The 19,921-nt window shown below is 41.4% G+C and overlaps 1 protein-coding gene across 8 annotated transcripts in view; it reads left to right on the forward strand.

The window, feature by feature from the left end:
• SUN1 (Sad1 and UNC84 domain containing 1) overlaps positions 1-19,921 on the forward strand; it is a 316,273-nt gene that overhangs the window by 158,465 nt on the left and 137,887 nt on the right. For 2 of the 8 annotated variants that reach the window (XM_086940550.1, XM_086940551.1), the window contains exons 7-12: positions 6,451-6,570; positions 7,394-7,513; positions 8,128-8,211; positions 8,582-8,692; positions 10,284-10,382; positions 11,071-11,164. In XM_086940550.1, the coding sequence (XP_086796676.1) occupies positions 6,451-6,570; positions 7,394-7,513; positions 8,128-8,211; positions 8,582-8,692; positions 10,284-10,382; positions 11,071-11,164 (628 nt within the window). The remainder of the gene's footprint in view (positions 1-6,450; positions 6,571-7,393; positions 7,514-8,127; positions 8,212-8,581; positions 8,693-10,283; positions 10,383-11,070; positions 11,165-19,921) is intronic. The other 6 variants (XM_086940554.1, XM_086940553.1, XM_086940555.1 and 3 more) reach the window with 4 other exon arrangements.

The following is a 19,921-nucleotide window of genomic DNA, read 5'->3' on the forward strand; positions in this document are numbered from 1 at the left end:
ACTACAAAATGATCGGACCATGGTAGGGGCAAAGGTGAAGTGGCTAAGAACTGGGTGTTGTTAGAGAAGACGGGATCTAACAAATGCCCTTTGTAGTGGGTAGCTTCCTTATTGAGAAGATGAAGTTCGAAGGTTTTAAAATTTAGCAAAAGTTCAGCCAGTCCAGTTATGGAGTTACCTATATCCAACACTCATCGAACACAAAGATCCTTCACTTTTAATAGGAAATTCTTATTAGATGAAACATATGTGAACCAAATTATGGACTGGGCCCAGCAATTTTTCGATCATAATAGAGCTTCTACATCTTATGCAATGGTATGGGATTGTTTTAAGGCAGGGTTACGTGGTGAAACCTCTAGCTATAGCTGGAGTATACAAAAGAAAAGCAAAAATATAATGATAGAATTAATACAAGATTTAGCCAATGCAGAGCATGATTTAATGCGCGATATTAGATTACAACGTAACAGTGAAACATCACAAAATGAAGTCGCGAAACATAAAGCTAAGATAAACGGGATTTGGAGTCAGGATATAGCACAACAATATAAGGCGTTTCGCGCAGAAAGATATGAATATGGGGAAAATGTGGGTAGATGTTTAGCACAGAGAATGCGTGGGAGACAGACTATGCAGCGTATAAATTCTATAGAAAATAATCAGGGAATTCGTATAGAATCGCCAGAGGGGATACTGCAGGTGTTTTATGAATACTATACAAATCTTTATACCCAAGAAGACTCTTCTTTTGATTTACTTGACCAATATACAGATAAATTGGAATTGCCCCATTTAGATTTGGCACAGCAGGAACAATTAGAGCTTCCTATCACAATTGAAGAACTTGAGACCTCCCTGAAAGAATTAGCCCTCGGGAAGGCCTGTGGCCCTGATAAACTTCCATTAGAAATTTATCAAATTTTATTCCCTATAATTAAAACAGACATGCTTGCAACGTTTTTAGAAGCACAAAAGGGCCATCCCCCACCATCATGGGAAGATGCTAGCATAGTTATATTTCATAAAAAAGATAACCCTTCGCATTTACCTGGGTCGTACCGCCCCATCTCCCTCATAAATGCGGACGCAAAATTATATTCTAAAATCTTCGCCAATCGACTGAGTCAAATTGTCCCAACCTTAGTTTCTCAACAACAACATGGCTTTCTCCCAGAACGCGGCACTATCAACCATGTACACCGGGTTATTGCAACACTAGATTATGCTACTGCAGTACATAAAAACGTTGGATTGGTGTTTTTAGACGCTGAAAAAGCATTCGATCGCGTCTCATGGGCATTTTTGTGGGCAGTTATGGGGAAAATGGGATTTGGATCACGACTTATGTCTGCGTTACAAATTATGTATAGGCACCCGAGGGCTAAGATCTGTATATCTGGACAAGAATCTATGGCAGTCAATATCACGCGGGGCACACGACAGGGGTGCCCCTGCTCACCCTTGTTATTCGCTATTTATATAGAACCACTGCTAAAGGCCTTAATGTCATCTCGACAAATTCAACCCATGGTTCTACTGGGAGGTGATATAAAGGTGTTAGCTTACGCTGACGATATCGCAGTGGTAACATCTGATCCGGAATCTGCATTAATTGAAATAGAAAATCAGACAGGCGAGTTCGGCAATGTGTCCGGTTACAAACTTAATAGCCAAAAAACTCAGGTTATATGCTCAGCAGGTCTATGTACTAATGATAGCAGGGTTACTATAGAGGCCAAATATTTAGGTATCAAAATTAGACTTATGCCTCAACAGTTAGTTTTGTCAAACTGGGCAGATATATTAGTATCAGTAAAAAATCAACTAGACAAAATTGAATGTTTGCATCTATCATTGGTTGGGAGACGTAATGTCTTAAAAATGACTATTCTTCCGAAAGTTTTATATTATTTCCGAGCAATACCACTGGAAATACCCACACTACAATTGAAGAAATTGCAATCTATAACTGATCGATTTTTATGGAGTGGGAAATCAACACGGAGAGCATCTAAATTTATGACATTACCAATCTTAAGGGGGGGCTGGGGAGTCCCGAATTTTGCACTTTACTATCTGGCATGTCTTATGCAAAATGTTAAATATTTTTCAATAGGTGGAACCCCACCCTCATTTGAAAGCCCAGATATTTTTTCTCTTTTATTAGGCCCACAATCTCGACAAATGTTACTTCGTTTCATAGAACCTAGTTATTACAAAAGAACTAGAATCAAACTTATATGTCCGCCTTCAAAGGATGGCGTTCTAGTCGGAAGCTTATCTCATTGGGTCGTATTAATTTTTATACTCCGTGTAATTCTATAGAACTTCTCCCGTTAATTTTTAGGGATCGTACTATGGGTATTTGGCGGGAAAAGGGTATAATACCCATTGGTGACTTGGTTAAAAACGGTACAATTGCCTCATTTCAGGAGTTAAGAGATCAATTCAGTCTTTCGAAACATGACTTCTTTAAGTATTTGCAAATAAGGAATTTCATCTATACACATCCAGTTATTGTACCATTATGTTCCAATGAATTTATGGAAATAATAAAAAAAAACAACACGCATAGAGATCATTTACAATTACCTGTTAAATTTACAGCAGGATGATATGGAACAGCAGGCATCAAAATGGCTTCCGAGACTAGGTACATCTGCAGTACCTTTTCAAGAATCAATATTCATGGCTGATAAAATTATTCTATCTGCCAATTTATATTCACAACATTATAAAACTTTATTTAATCTTTATCACACACCACTTAAAATGTTAAAATGGAGTAATGCAAATAATGGGAAATGTTATAGATGTCAATGTGATTTGGCAGATATTATACATATATTTTCAGACTGCCCTATATTAAAACCGTTTTTTGTATCCATAGAACTTTTTTTAGCACACATTACAAAATGTGATGTAAAAATCTCTAGAGAGATGATTATTTTTGGTTTATCGAATGATAATGAACTGTTTTTAGGTTATCAAGATAATAGATATATCATATTCATGGCTATGGCTGTAGCTCGCCTCTGTATATCATCAATGTGGTTAAAACCTGAAGCACCTTCATATGAAATGTGGCGAGCAAAGTTTTATAATATTTTTAATTTGGAGTTTAATCTCTATCGCATTAAATCAATTATGAAAAAGAGAAGAGGGTACAAAATATGGCAGACTTTGATAGATTATTTGAATCATTAGCTATTATTATTTGTTATTAAATAAGATAAAGCTGCTGTTTAGATTGTATTTATCTGATGTTAAAACCATTCTCAATCCTTTATGTCTATGTATGTTGAATATGCTAATTATTAAGCTGAAATATTGATATGTCTTTATTTTTTGTATACATGGCTTTGAACTGAATCGATAAAAAAAAAAATTCTGAAAAATGTGCTTCTTTTAAAATGCTTATTTTGAAAACCCTCTGTAGAGCATAAAATATGAATGGTAACCACACAGAATGAGAAAATAAATGCAGAAATGGGCAGCGAGAATATGAACATCAATAATCTACTTAGCAAGTTCCAAGCATCCTAAACCCTTACCTTATTGCTTCTTATAAATTCTATGCTCCCTTTTAGCAAACAATAGAAACCCTATAAACGGAGTTTTCTTAAATTGGATCGCATAGCATACCTTCTCTCTGTTTAACTATTTTTTATACGTTTTAGCTAATCACGATCATAGCGTGAAGCTCCTCTTATTAAAGGTCATACCTGGGTTTTTATTGTGTTTAATTGCCGATTTGATCATGTTTATAGAATTGGAAAAGCACTTGGAGAACCTAATAATGCCTGGATAAAAAACAAATATGGTAATTAATGTGTCCTCTCTATTTACGTTCAGATAACCTGCCCCTGTAGCTAAAACAATAGAAGCATATCCGGTTTCACCATAAAAGTCCTTACTGTTATGTCCGCAACCATAATAATAACAACAAAAATGTCACTTGGATAGGAAGTAGACCTGATTCTTACAGTTTTGCGCATGTCTCCATTTTCACACATTCTAATTAAGAAATAAAAGAATCTGCAAGTACATGCTAAAAGAGGACATACTAGTGTGGTGCGACATGCTCAGCTGTAAGAAAATACAATACATTTAGCTTCCCCAGCGAGCTGAACTGCTCTGCAGGATTCAAAGAAAGAGCTTCAACATGACCAGTCATGTCTCAGCTTGGATGCCCAGATTACAATGTTCTCTTTTGATGTCTTTGGGTCCTAAGATATCATAATCATATTACCCAAAGGTAGCAATGTCCGTGGGAATTAAAGAAATATTGGCAAAACTCACAAGTGTAAAAGTGCGGTTATAAGCATAATTCAGCATGATTTGTTTAAGAGTACTGTTGAATTGTTCAGCAAATCCAAAAACCTACACATGTATAGAAATTGGTCTCTTATTGCCCTGGGAAATGATGAACAATACTACTAACCAACAATGTCTATAATTTGTAAATTCCACTGCAAATAATTATCTTCTGTTGAATACTTTCTCTCTTCTTAAAAAAAGGCAGCTACAAAATGAAGCTAGCCGGAGGTTGTGTAGTTGGCGAGTATGCAGGCACTCCCAGCTCACAAAACATCTTACTCACTCTAAATTCACTCTCCCTGCATACACCCATTAGATATTTGAAGGAGCATTGCACATAGAGCGTTCCAGAATGATTCATTTCTCATTGTTTGGTCCCGTCCACCTTGAGTGTATAGCTATGTCTTCTAGTCAGAAGGAGGCCTGGAACAGCCAGCCTCTCCTGATTCTCCTTACAAAGGACCAAGAGTCTGGGTGGCACGATATATATAGTGATTACTAAGAGTTTTCTAATCCTGCAAGGCTTTAAACATCTTGTTTAAACGTCAGTTTTTAGATGCAAACAAGCATTCCTGTCCATTCTCAGTGCTCTTCCAGGCCCTTGAATAGTTTCTGGAGGCCATCTGCCAGTGTCCCAGGAACTCTTGTTTTGGAAAAACAATGATACTATTGATGTTTAGAATAAATTGATATTGCCACATGCAAAAGATATTAAGAAAACACAGATAAGCGCTTTGGACACCAACATTCTCTTTTGCTTACTTATTTTGTGCCTCCCACCATACCGATGTTCTGGCAATGTCCTCCATCTTCACCTTTCATGCGCCACAACATTGTCCAAGAGTCAAAGCCCAGGAGACACTAAATGAACTGGTTTTCGGTAATGCCGGATCCCTCATAGTACAAGACCCTGCAATATGAGAGGCTGTCCAGGAGGAGAATTACAGCTGTGTGTCTGGTGTGGAGCACCAAGGAGAAGATAACTGTAATCAGTAGCACAGCTGACACTGACCTAGACATGAGGTCACCCAATCTCCATGTGTTGTTAGCTAATGTGGCGAACTGCATCAAGAAAAAAGCTAATTAAACCAGTGGCATGTTTTCTGGCATTATCACCACAGATCCAGAGGACTTGTGCGGCTCGCCACGCTGTGTATTCTGTGAAGATGGTCATTGCTGCCATATCAGATAGACTTTCCACTACTGCCTGGTGCTAATACTGTAAGGCTAGGATATTGGAAAGCTCGCATTATATAAGCTGAAATGTGAAGTGTGTAATAAGAAATGCTCAATAAAATATGTAAAAAAGGGAGGGAGTCCAACACTTGTTTTTATTTTTATTTTCTATTCAAATCTCCAGTAGGCAAGGCTGGGAACAACTTTTCAGCTTGTTAACTCGATTATACCCATTATTTCTCTTGGATGGCATTGTCTAAGGTAGTTAGTTTTTGACTCTGAGGAAGATGTTCTAGGGAAGGAACAGTTAAATAACCTTTGGCAATGGCTGTTTGTTATGGATATCATCTTTTCAGGAGTAAAGGGGCAAGTAATCTAGAAGAAGGTCAATCTGTCCAAAATTAGCAACCCTGATGTTGATAATCTATAGCTAACAATATTGAGAATCCCAGCTGCGTAGTTCTAATGAAGTTAAATGTGTAATTAATAGAAATCCCATGGCCCTGGAAACTGAAATGGAGAACAAAATTATTAAAAGGAGCAATTTGGTGTGCCAATTTTATTATTGCGACATTCTGACTCCGAAATGAAGTTGATACTCGTAACAGTAATGCTGGACAGAATTGGATAACGCTTTGTCGTTGAGAGCCAGGCAAACCTAATGTACACATCCAAATGTTCGGAGGGTTTGGCAGTGAAAAGGGAGTCTGGGTGTGCATGTATCCGATGAGGACTTCAGTGTATGTAGTTTAAATATATTTTAATTTACAGTACCACGATTACTCATTAGTCCATTGCATCTCTGTAGCATTCATGATCCTACTATTGAATGAAGCCCTGCACAATTGTAACGCAGCTCGTGGCATTTCAGATTTACTAAATGTTTGCATTTTCATCTGATGCTCCATTTTGCAGTGGGAAGTAATTTTTCTGTCCACACTTTTTTAATAGGAAACATTCACTTCAAAAGTAAATTTCGGCAGGTCTTGAAAAATACTGCAACATCATTTGCATCGGTATTCATGCATCTATTTCAGTTGATTTCACTGAAGCGTGGTTGTGAATCGGAAGGTATATTGCATATTTTCTGATTATTTTCTATTGCATTATAACAACTTCCTCCCTTAAGTTTTTTCATCTCATAGTGGTGTTATCCGGTGTTGCTTATCACGCACGTCATTAATATCGGGCTTCTTTGGTGGTCACTTGATTCCTACTTTGCACAACTCTTAATGTATAGAATGGCGCTCATGCTTTTATTGTTTGGGCGTCCACTTGAAATGCAATCTGGTGGTGGTGTTCTGGGCAAGTAATCTAGAAGAAGGTCAATCTGTTCAAAATTAGCAACCCTGATGTTGATAATCTATAGCTAACAATATTGAGAATCCCAGCTGCGTAGTTTTAATGTAGTTAAATGTGTAATTAATAGAAATCCCATGGCCCTGGAAACTGAAATGGACAACAAAATTATTAAAAGGAGCAATTTGGTGTGCCAATTTTAATATTGCGACATTCTGACTCCGAAATGAAGTTGCTACTCGTAACAGAATGCTGGACAGAATTGGATAACGCTTTGTCGTTGGGAGCCAGGCAAACCTAATGTACACATCCAAATGTTCGGAGGGTTTGGCAGTGAAAAGGGAAGTCTGGGTGTGCATGTATCTGATGAGGACTTCAGTGTATGTAGTTTAAATGATTTTTTCATTTACAGTACCACGATGATTACTCATTAGTCCATTGCATCTCTGTAGCATTCATGATCATACTATTGAATGAAGCCCTGCACAATTGTAATGCAGCTTTTGGCAGTTCAGATTTACTAAATGTTTGCATTTTCATCTGATGCTCCATTTTGCAGTGGGAAGTAATTTTTCTGTCCACACTTTTTTAATAGGAAACATTCACTTCAAAAGTAAATTTCGGCAGGTCTTGAAAAATACTGCAACATCATTTGCATCAGTATTCATGCATCTATTTCAGTTGATTTCACTGAAGCGTGGTTGTGAATCGGAAGGTATATTGCATATTTTCTGATGATTTTCTATTGCATTATAACAACTTCCTCCCTTAAGTTTTTTCATCTCATAGTGGTGTTTTCCGGTGTTGCTTATCACGCAAGTCATTAATATCGGGCTTCTTTGGTGGTCACTTGATTCCTACTTTGCACAACTCTTAATGTATAGAATGGCGCTCATACTTTTATTGTTTGGGCGTCCACTTGAAATGCAATCTGGTGGTGGTGTTCGATGCTGGCATCAGTGGTGGCGGTCTTAAGGTCCAAATGTATTTAAAATAAAAGTTTTTTTAATTCTACATCTACACGTTGTTGTATTTTCGGCAGTTACAGTCTGTGTTTTGTGAAAGGCTAGACAAGCGTCAAATGTTTTTGGAAAGGATCTGCCCTCCTTAAATTCAGTGAAACAATCCATGTCCAGTTGCTGAAACAAGTTCACAAGGCCGCATATCCTAGTACTGCTCTGTGCACTTTGACGTGGCTTTACCTATAAACAAATTGTGCCTCTGCTGGGTACTTGTTTCCCAGGCTACATGCAAATATGAAGGACATTATCTTTGCGTATGTGTAACTATGCTCATCAAGGACCATTTTGTTTTTTGCGGGTCTTTCAGTGCATTCGAATTACTGTGGAAGTATGAATGTGAAGGAGCTTCTCAGAGAGGATGGCCACCTCCATGTGAATGGCGACTCATTGTGTGAGTATGGCTTCAATACAAGTGTGTTCTCATTCCTCGTTTGGGGTTGATATTCTGGGGGTCAAAGGGTGCTAATTGAGACAACAGTTTTACATTCTCGCTGGAGCAAAGGGCTATTGCTAGGGACTATACAGCGACTGAATTCTGCTCACTTGACATATGGCAGGACTTGGTAATGGTTTACTTACTGGTGAGCAAGTGATACTTATTATTTTGTTTTCGTTGATTTGGGCATAGGTAGTTCTAGCACGACTAATTGTTCTTATTTAATTTGGCACTTTAAAGTTTTCTAGAATTTATGTTCGTTTTTTTATTACTTTTGTTTTGTTGATGTATTTGTGAAGTAATTGCTTGTTACCACAACCAACAGGTGATGACTGTAAGGGGAAGAAACAGCTTGAATCACACACAACAACCTACATTCAATCTTCAAGGTCAAAAAGGGTAGAAAGGACCCTTTGGCACATCTTTTCTTATGCAGGTTGACACTTGACATCTTTTAATTTTCTTTAACCTATCTTTTCGCAATGCTTCACTTAATTTATATTGATTACTTTATGTAAAATTAGGTATTGTGCTTAAGCAGGACTGAGCAGTGACACTGGTCTGTACCAGCCAGATTTCATGATTCGATATCCAAACTTTTCTAAAATCATGCATTGTAATTCTTCCTAACTACATGTTTGCAGTGTGCCTAGGACGTAACATTCAGATTTATGTGGCTACGGTCTGAAGGAATTTAAAGGCAGCTGGCTTAACTTGTGCATTCTGCTTTATGCTGCATGTTGTTGTCATCGAATCTAGGGCACTTTCTCTTTACATATTGGCTTATTACCTTTTCGAAAAAGGGACTCCAATTTATATTTTGGCCTCCTGAGTATTGGTGCTGATTTCAAAATATTGCCATGATGATTGGTGAACCCCCTCCCCCAAACAATTAACCATAGCACATGCTCTCTTATTAATAAATAACAATATTAATGCTTCAGTTAAATGTGTTATTGCATTTAAATGTTATATTAATTTATTTCAAAGTGAAAAACATAGAACGCCCTAATTGTACTGACAGCTGTAATTTTGATTTCTTGCTGGCATCATGGAGATGCTAGAAATTATGAACGCCCTCAGAGGTTTGAAGCAACGTTAGGAAACTGCGTAAAGCAGTTCTCTTTTCATCCCTTAACCCTTTGTGCTTTTGCTAATTGCATGAGTGTACTTCATCTGACCTTTCGATTACCGTTTTTGCAAAGTTTCTAGCTCCCATGTGCCTTTTTGGGTATGGAAGCAGTAGTAGTATTCTTTATACCACCTCATTTATGCTTTTGCGTATTCTGGTGGCACTGTAAACTGCTAGACGCGCTCTAATTCGCTTGCCATTGCTGTCGACTACTTTAAACTTGCAGGGGAAAGGGTGTAAGGGGGGGAGAGGTGGTTGCGCTCCTGTTAATCAGGGCAAAATAGCTGTTAGTTTTCTGAAAAGAGGGACCTCGTACATGGAGTCACACTCCTTCAGAAACATTGCTTCCCTGCTCATCTGTGAGAGGAGTCCTTAAGTAAAAAAACGAGATTAGAAAACTTTGAAGTTTTTTTATCAATATCTGTAGCATCACTCTTGTTACTAAAGATGTTCAGCCTAGTTAAAGTATCTTTGAGTTTAATTCTGGCCTTAATTGCTCTCGCTCTTGTATAACATAATAACCCCCTCTCATTTAACTGAAAAATAGTTAAAAACCAATATTAATGTTGGGATTGTATGCGCTTTTTCTATATTTCTTCTACATTAAATTAATAATGATTCCAAAGAAATCCCAGATCACCCATTTATTTGAAATATTATGACACATTTGTTCAGAAACATGATTGTGGTCTTTTGCTTAAATATTGCTTTGGCTAGTGTTAGATCATTGTAGATGGATGGGATTCAGTTGGTCCAAGATAGAGGTTTACAGTAAAAGCAATCTTTCAAATGGTGGTGTCAGTTGAACAAAGTAGGTCCATACACCCTTTTGTCCTTTTGTGAAAAATGGTAGATGTGCTTATGCGCAGGCATTCACATGTAATCTGTATTATAGGTTACTTTTTACAACAAGCAGTGCAAACCGTGGGAGCAGCAGGATGGTTTGTATCCAGGAAGGTGTTGTCGTTTCTTTGGTTGGCCATTGTTTCTCCAGGTTATTATTTTAATATTGCTTTTGCATGTTTGGCATGATCCCTGTCGCTCATTCGGTTATTGTATATCTGACTTTTCTAGTGCTTGCTTGTCTAGTGCCTTACAGTCCTTTCTCCTGGTTTCTCTAGGGAATTTTCATTGTGAAAAGCATGCATTGAGTTCTTAGTGTGTTCAGAAACTTCCATTTGATCATTCTGCGATAAACATTGCCTGCTTATCTTTAACGTAAACTGATCATACTTTCTCGATACCTAATTGCATATTAATTCAAGGTAGTGGCATGAAGAAAATGTTTAGCAAAATTCTATTTATGCACATTACATGGAAAAATGCAACCATTATGTGTTAATGCTCCAGCATGCTGCTAACATCTATATTGCTTTCTTCACCGTCTGTCAAATAGAAATAAAATTTAACTCAGACTTGTGACTTGAGATGCTTTCCTAATCTCGCTGGAAAATCTGATTTTCTGCTTCAAAATGTACCTTCCCTGTGCATGACCTTTAGTGTTTCTGTGGTTTAAAATTATGTCTGTATATTTAATATGAATGCATTTGAATCTCTGTCTTTTTCTTGGTCAATTAGCATTAAGTATCTGCTTGGCGATGCGTCGTGTGTTGCCAACTCCATCAGTTCGTACTGCTGTTGACTATACAGGGTTGATCTCATAGAGGATTTTCTTCTCACAGGGAAAGCAGCGTCTGGAGCATATTGGTGGCTTGGCACTGGATGGTACCAACTTATTACTTGGATTTCATTATTCAATGTGTTTCTTCTCACAAGGTTGGTCTTTTAAACATTGTTTCCCATTACCAGACCAAATTTGTTTTTACATCGATTTGTGTGTTTTCTGACATAATGTAAGTTTTGAAAGTGTCTGTCAGGTAAAGCATAGGTTTAACATTTCCTTTCTACTCCCTAATCACAGATGGTGGGTAGAGTGGAGAAAGTCGACCGAAACTGTGTCAATCCCAAATAATCCAACTGTTTTAAATATTTATGTGCACTAGAATAGTTTAAAAGTTCGTATTAATTACAGGTGTGAGAGAAACACTTAGCCTTATTTAAGAAAATAAATGTATCGATTTTGCATACTTGTCCTACAATGGGTAATGTTACAGGAATGACATGAGCCCAATTAGAGGGTCATTACTCGGTAAGCATGTTGAAGGACAGATGCATAAACATGGTAGTATTGACTGAAGATCCAACGATAGTAGAACAGTTGCTGCAAGAGAATGCTTATGAAAAGGTTTGTACTTTTTGTAAGTGGCCATTTTATTAATTGAGAAAGAAGTAACTATTGGACCTTTCTGTTTTATTTCAAGGTTTGAGCGATTTTGATTGTAGATGTGATTCTGTGGTGCAGTCAAGGCATCAGGGGGAGGCAGGGCGATGACCTGTGAGGGGAGGAGGGCTGGCACTATATTTAAGGTGTAGATGAAAGAGATTCCCGAGACATTGATTGGCCTTGTTTGTCATCCTATCTAGCACCAAACATTATATACTTGGCAGGTCAGGCAACAAGTAAGTTGTCGGCTGCCTGCCTGGTATTTTGAAGAATGAATCTGAAAGTGCACTCAGTCATAGTTTATTAACTAATATTATGTTCAAAGAGTATCATGTGCATTCCCTTTGTAATTTGCATGAGGTCCATTTTGCTAGTGTCTGCATTTTCATCCAGTACTGGTTCTTTCTTGGCACTTTCACCCCCAATTCAGATATCAGTTCACATCTTGGGATATGCATGAGTATCGTCAAAAAACCTGAACCTAGCCAGAAGGCAGCCATTAATCCGTTAAGGCTATTTCCAAATGTAAAGCTTTTCTACATGCTTACAGAAAAAAACAAAATATATATATCGAGAACTGAAGCCCAACCTATGTATAGCGAAAATGTCTACAGTAAGGTGCCATGTCCTCCAATTAAGCAGTGATAATTTTTCATAAGCTCTTGCTCTACCATATGAAGCTGCCCTTCGTGGCATGGAAAGATTGAAAAGATTCATCAATTGTTATTCATCAGTTCGTCAAATTCTGGGATTTCTCCACAGTGAGGAGAAACAAAATTTGAATAATCATTTTGTCACTGATCGCGTTTAAGCTCTCGCTTCCCTTGAAACACTGCAGTTTTTTATACTGGAAAAAACAGCTTCCCACCTGACTTTCTTTTCCACCGGCTGGTCCTAGCTTATGCAGAATTCCATCACCTTGTCACTGACTTGAAAGCAACGTAGAGAATTTTCAGAGGGTAGAAAATTACCCCCGTGCCTCCCAGTACAGTATTTAGTAGGGAGAATAAGGAATATGGCTCAAATTGAATGTACATTTTTGGTTGAAGTTATTATTGACATACTTTAATATTGATATTTTAGTAATTACTTTGAAAACGAAAATTTGACCATAAAAAGAGTTGAAATGATCAGCAATTCTTGACTAATGGCCATTGTCCAAATTACACCTGGTAATTTTATTGTCCCGTACTGCAACTATAACTTGCATAAATCACCAACTAGATGTTAGTAACACTCCAAACTCAACACCTGCTTTTCACGGCTAGACTTTCCTAATCTTTTTATTTAAAATGGCTTTAAGTATACGTGAACAAACACTATTTTTGAGCTTGAGAAACGTAATTTGAATAGAGGGCTGATATCGGAGCTTTACAAATGATGAGGAATCTGTGGTTATAGAGAGTCTCTAGCAGAAAAAGCATTACTGAAAGTCAGTAACTTTTTCTACACGAAGTGCCAGAGGGCACGACAGGTGCGCATGTGCCTACTTTCTGCACCTCCAGAGCACTTTGGCATTTATAGAAAGGACAGCTTATGTATGTAGTGCTTGCCCGATATCAAGGGGGTGGTGGCTTTGCTCGCGGCCCCATTCAAATAAGCCAGAGTTTGGCTCTGCGCCATTTCCATATTAGACGTGGACACAGAGGTAATCGAACTGTCAAGGGTGTTACTGACTGTGTACCACAAATGGATGGCTCAAAATCAGTGTCCCCACTCCCTCAACCAGGGTCACCTTTTGAAAGGTGGGAAAGGCGTTCCTAAAGACTACCAAAATATACCCTGGAGGGTAGTGCAGGTACTCTCTGCATTCTCTTTCAGGGGGCATCTCTGCTCCCTTTAAAATGCAGGCAGCGTTGCCGCGTTCAAAATGAAAGGCAGACCGGTGGCTTCAAACAGCTGGTTCACCGTTCATGAAAGTGCTGCCCAAAGGGCAGTCACAAGTTTGGGACTCAGTGCGGTGCAGCACTTTATCTATAATAGGGCACACTGTCCCAGTCTTCATGCAGAGCACCTTTTTAAAGAAGCAAATAGAGGGACAGTGTGCCCTCTATGTAGTGCTTGCCTTGTGGACTATGTTCCCATTTACATTGTCTCGTAAGTCAGATTAAGGTATGGATGAAGTCTGATTAAGGTAGGGTGTCTTGTGGCACCAATGTGACCAGATCCATTTTTAGGTCTCGGGCCTAGCGTACACTGCGCAGCAGTGTCGCGCAGCCTGAGTCCTTTTCTCGGAGTTTTGAAAATGGACCTAGGAATTCCACGCAGCTCGTGCGTTTTACTTCCTAGGCACATTTTCATTGGCCTTTGTGTGCGTGTACTTTTATAACCGAACACGCAGTAGGCCATGGACGGTCGCGTAGCTCCGCCCATGGCCTATTGGTGTCTGTTACGCGCACCAGAGGCCATATGTCTTCAATTATCGCGGCTGTGACGGCCGCGATAATTGAAGACATATGCTCGCAGTGGCGCGCGCGCATCACTTACGGGCTTTTTTTTTTTTTTTTACAAGAGAATCGCTTTCGTGATCGCTTGTTTTTTAGTCAATCCAAATGCAGGTATTGTGAGGAAACCCACCCTTCAAATGCAAAAGTAAGTTGGGATTTCTGTGGGGGATCTCTTGTAAACATCTAAAGTAAATTTGAGGTCTGAATCCTTCCTTAACAGCACCTTATTTTAAACATTGTTGACATAGCCTATCGTTCTCCCTGATTAAGATTGGCCTTGTTAATTCTGATATGAGCTGTAACTCCTGCTAAGGCACAGATGGAATTAATTCTCTGCCCTATCTCATTCGCTTGACCTTTCTCTCTCTCGCTTACAATGAGCCTGCCCTGGTATCCCGCTAGCCGGGCCTCACCAGCTTTTTTGGCGTAACCCCTGGCCTGTGCTGCCCCTAGTGTCAAGCCCGAGCTCGCATTGAAGCCCGTTGCCCGAAGGAGTCAAGCCGCCCTGCACAACAAACCCATGCCGGTCACTGGCATGGAGTGCTGGAATGCAGCGCTGGGGAAGCACGTCACTTCCGGTTACGTAGCACGCAGCAGCACGGCACGCTGAGAATCGTAGTTAACCACTGCGCTCGTGGCATCGAGGGTGCAAATGCCCCGCGCTACCTCTCCCCATCGGATGGATGGCGTGCCCTGTTTGCGCAGAAACTACACGCCCCATGATGCACCTCGAAGAAGAGTAGGATGGTAGAAGATAGGATGGTAGAAGATAGAGGAAGCAGGGGCTGAGGTACAGCGAGAAGTTCAGCCGCCGGACAAGGACGATCGTAGGGACACTTTCCTGTTCCCAGCACGGATGCCGCTGCCAGTGAGTTTAATTGCACCCTTAAAGGTTTTTACTGCGCGCGTGTCATGGGATCGTTGCACGGTGTTTGGGTGACAGTGGCGTCACTGTAAAGTGTAGAGTGAAAGTGAGGATATGGTAACGTTTATAAAGAGCAATCATGTGGTGACTGTTGGGGACAGTGACGTCATTGTAAGATCTGTTGATATTCCTGACGTCACATGGCAGTTTTTTTGAGTGCAGGTATGACGTTACTACATGGACTTCAGGAATCAGAGATACACTACCATGGGAAGACAGTAAAACGAGACCTTTGATAAAGAGTGCAGCCAGAATTTTGTTCAAGCTGTAATGCCTTTATAGGGCCCCGAAAAATTCCAAACAATTGGCAAAGAATAAAAACTTGAAGACATTCAGAGTCCTTCTGCTGAAAGGGCAATCAATACACGTTCAGTGCTAAGAGGCCCTAGACAAGGGTGAAGATTGGTGGAAAAGTTATGGTCGTCATACTAATGACAAAAAAGCAAATTGCAGCACTGTGTGATGGCGGAGTAATACGTTCCAGTGTATTGTAGTCGGGCAGATTTTACAGAATATGTCCAGGTGGGCCCATCATAGCACACCACAGTGCTCAAAGTCTGCACTCCCTGCAAACCGCTTCCAGACCTCTTTGAGTATAGGCTGCTGTTACCATCCACTAAATCGCACCCCATCAGCAGTTCTTGACATCGCACCCATGGTTCTGCTATTTGGCTGAAGCAATAACAGAATCCAACCCCTAAATCCGCACAAGATGCAAGGCATCATCCCATCTAGGGGTCTGCCTTTGATTGATTGGTTCTTCCTGCACTATATATTGTAAGGTGATGACAAGTCCTCTCCTGCTAAATTGCCATGCTGTAATGGCAGGCAGGGTATCGAGATCATGTTCTCTAAAGTCAACTTAGATGTACTATTTCATAGTTTGCAAGAATTCTCCTTTATTAGATTTCTGTAACCCAATCTTAAATTTTTAGCCAGCATCACTTTTTTTTAGTATTTTAAATCCCGACACATAGTGTTAAAAGTGAAAGTGCTCGCCTCAAAATGCTGGTACGGCCTACTTAGTTTTTGTATTTGTATTTATAGTTAGACTTATAAGGCGCTCAGCTACCCACAGGGGGTCTCCCGGCGCCGCTTGAGGTGGCACTGAAAGCCCAACAACTATCACTGAGGGAAGAGCCAAGTTTTCAGATCTCTTCGAAATTTTATCCAAGATGGTTCGAGTTTCAGCGCGGCAGGGAGAGAATTCCACAGTTTAGGAGCCAGACAAGAGAAGGAGCGTCCGCCCATTCTCGTCAGCTTAAAACGTGGAATCCGAAAATTCCCTAGGGATGAAGATCTTAGGAGGCGAGGTGGAGAGTATTGTTGGACCAGAGACTGGAGGTACGCCGGAGCAGGCCCCTGCTTGATCTTGTGCATGAAGCAGAGAGCCTTAAATTTAACTCTGTTTTCAATGAGAAGCCAGTGTAAGTCTTTTAGATAAGGGGAAATAGAGGATCTCCAGGGGACATTACAAAGAAGGCGTGCGGCTGAGTTTTGGACAAGCTGGAGTTTCCTCTGGATTTCCACGGTAGCTCCAAGGTAAAGCACATTACCGTAGTCCAGGCGAGAGGTGACCAAAGCTTGGACTGCAGTGCGCGTTGTCGAGTCCGGGAGCATCCAGAGGATTTTCCGGAGCCACCCTAAGATGGAAAAACAGGTGGCTGCCACTCTGACCACTTGGTGCCCCATAGAGAGCGAATCGTCCAAAACAAAGCCAAGGTTTCGCACCTGCGCGACAGGCAGGAGTAACGGGCCCATTTCCAGAGGCCAATGTTGGGGGCCCCAGAGATGTTTATGCTTGCCCAGGATTACCACCTCCGTCTTATCGCCGTTCAATTTCAGGAGATTCGCCTGCATCCACTCTGCCACTCGGCTGAGTCCCTGTTTGAGAGCAGATGGAGCACTAGGCTCAGCCGAGGAAAGGAAGAAGATAATTTGAGTGTCGTCTGCGTAGGAGTAGAGGGAGAGTCCATCGTCTTCCACAATGGTTGCCAGGGGTCTCACATAGATGTTAAAGAGCATAGGGCTCAGTGAGGACTCCTGGGGTACCCCATGCGCAGACGAACGGACAGAGGAAGAGGAGTTAGAGGAGTTAGAGGAAGCAACCTGAAATGATCGGCCGCTCAAGAAAGAGGACAGCCAGGCCAGCGCAGAGCCAGTCACCCCAGCCACCTTTAGTGCATTCAAGAGGACAAGGTGCGAGACCGTATCAAATGCGGCGCTTAAGTCTAAAAGTGTAAGCGCCGAGGTTTCGCCCTTATCGAGGCGCGAGCGTAGGCTCTCGGTAATCCCCAAAAGAGTGGTCTCTGTGGAGAAATGGGTGCGGAACCCAGATTGGGACGGATGCAAAAATCCTGTACTCTCCACGTGGGAGGTTAGATGTGTGTTAATGTGCCTCTCCAAGATCTTTGAGGACATTGGCAACAAAGAGATGGGGCGGTAGTTAGAAAACGTCTTAGGAGATCTGCGCCAGGTTTTTTCAGGAGTGGAACCACCATGGCTCTTTTCCATTCATCTGGGACGATAGATTCCTGTAATGAGGAATTAAGGAGCTCTTGAATGACCAAAAGTAGATGCAGAGTGGCAGATGACGGTTAATGTTAGAGGATAGCCAGTGAAAAACTTCCTGATTCAAAGAAGTGCACTTCAGCTTGGTGTTGGGGCGGCTAGCCGATAGTGAGGCGTTAAACGCGGGAATGTTCAGCTTGGCCCAGACCCTGTAGCTACCCAAAGCGCTGGAAAAAGTCGCTTTCTTGGCACTCAACAGCCAAGCTGAAATGAATAGCGAAGTGGTCTGACCAGTCAAGTGGAAGAGCGGGGACGCTACAGTCGAACAAGATGTTAGAAATGATGGGGTCAACTAAGTGTCCAGCCTTGTGGGTTGGGCCTTGATTGCAAAGTATTAAGTTGATGGCCTCGCAGTCAGATAGAAGCATGCTGCTAACGCTGTTTTGGGTGTCTTCTAAATGAAGGTTAAAATCCCCCAAAATAGTGAAATTGGCTGACTTCAGAGCAAATGATTGCTGCTAGCTCCGCAAATGTTGATAGCCACTGGGTAGGTTTGTTGGGGGGGCGATAAATCCGCAAACCTGAAAGTGTCAATTGAGGGGACACCGCTAATTTGAACAGAGCGGCTTCTCAGTCAGGAAAAGAGAGAGCTTCTAGGTGACCGGAATGGATATCCATAAAAACGATCGCTATCTCTCCACCTTTCCCAGTGCCTCTGTCTTGTCTAACAATAACATAGCCGGGGGTAAGGCACTGGCCACATCCGGCCCAAAACTGGCATGAAGCCAGGTTTCTATTAAGAACAGAGCATCTGGCTGGGCGGAGGTAAGGAGGTCGAAAATGTGATCTTTGTTTTTTGACAGTGAGCGGCAGTTAATGCTCCAAAACTTGTAGGATTGAATTGATGGCGCTACATACTCAGTTTCATGGCTAAGAGCAAGGTGACAGTGGGGGCATATCGCCGGGACTTTAGCTGATAAGTCAAGGGGCGGACAAATGGGGGGGTTGTCTCCCATCCTGCGCAGCTCCTCGGCAGAGTATGAGACTGGGCAGCGAGTTTCTGCCTCGTCTAGGGCAGAGTTTCTGGCCGCAGGGCGCTGCAGAGCGCGGACGGGCGCAGACAGGCTTGCCTCTGGCGCGCCTCCGGCACCCCCGCTGCGCGTTTGCATCCGGTGGTTTAAATACCTGCCGGGCAGCGCTAGAGGGGCGTCCTGGAAGCCGGCAGAGTCCTTCCTCTATCCCGCAATTACAGCGAGAGAAGGGGAGGGCGCCGAGTCTCAAGGGTGCAGTTCTCCCTAAAGGCTAAAAAGAAAGTCACTGGGATAAAGTATTGCCCTAGCACGGCGCAAGACTGCAGTTAAAAGGAAATCTGGAACAAAGTTCCAGTGAGTATAAAATCTTTTATTGTGCAAGTATGCGGAACACAGAAAGAAAAGTGATCTTAAAAACAGGCGTCACCAACAGCAGTAAATTAGGACTGTCCTTTGTGAAAGAAGCTTGAACAACAAAGATAGAGTGTTATTAACTATAGAACAAAGGAGTATTCAAGCACAAAGGAAAACAACACCTATTTGGTGTGTCTAGAAAGCCCTCATTCACCGACCTGGTCGGTGACATGCTTCATCATTGGGCCCCACTGGGAGTGACCGAGTGCCACTTCAGTGTGCTTCAACGCCAGATTTACTGCGGAGCGGGTAATGTGAATATGTGGGAGCTAAGTGATAGTGTCAGTGATAAACGTGTGAATAGTGAGTTTAAAAATGCCTTAGCTGTATCAAAAAATGTTTTATTAGCTGATCAATAAGACATATTAAAACTGTGTTGGAAAACTAGACCAACTAAGTTGATTGGTCTGCTTCCAGTAATATTAAGTGATGGTCAATATGTTTCTGCCAATGTCGGTTTCATTTACTTGGCATTCGTCAGGACCTAAAGTGGGCTATACCCCGGCGGTATGGACACGCTAAGGTCCACCCTACCAAGGGACCTGAAAGTAAAAACCATCTGAAAAAGTGCAAGTGAAAGGGAACACACAAGAAAAATTCCCTTTAGGGTCTCTCTATTCTGGAGACCGAAAAAATTAAAATGCACTTTTAAGCTGAGGCACTGTCACCACATAGACCTTGGGAGGAGGGTGGTAGCGTATTTGGCACACTACCCGCAACGCTAGGCACCCGCTAGTAGACCTGCATGCTCCCTCTGAACCGGGTCTCGACAATGAAAGAAGCTTGCCCAATAGTGCTGTACGCGTTGGGATTGAGTGGTGCTGTAAGCGGTGGGGATTGAGTGGTGCTGTAGGCGTTGCCGGTTGAGTGGTGCTGTAGGCGTTGCAGGTTGAGTGGTGCTGTAGGCGTTGCAGGTTGAGT

This window comes from Lissotriton vulgaris, chromosome 10, assembly GCF_964263255.1.
Source record: "Lissotriton vulgaris chromosome 10, aLisVul1.2, whole genome shotgun sequence".
Classification (NCBI taxonomy): Eukaryota; Metazoa; Chordata; class Amphibia; order Caudata; family Salamandridae; genus Lissotriton; species Lissotriton vulgaris.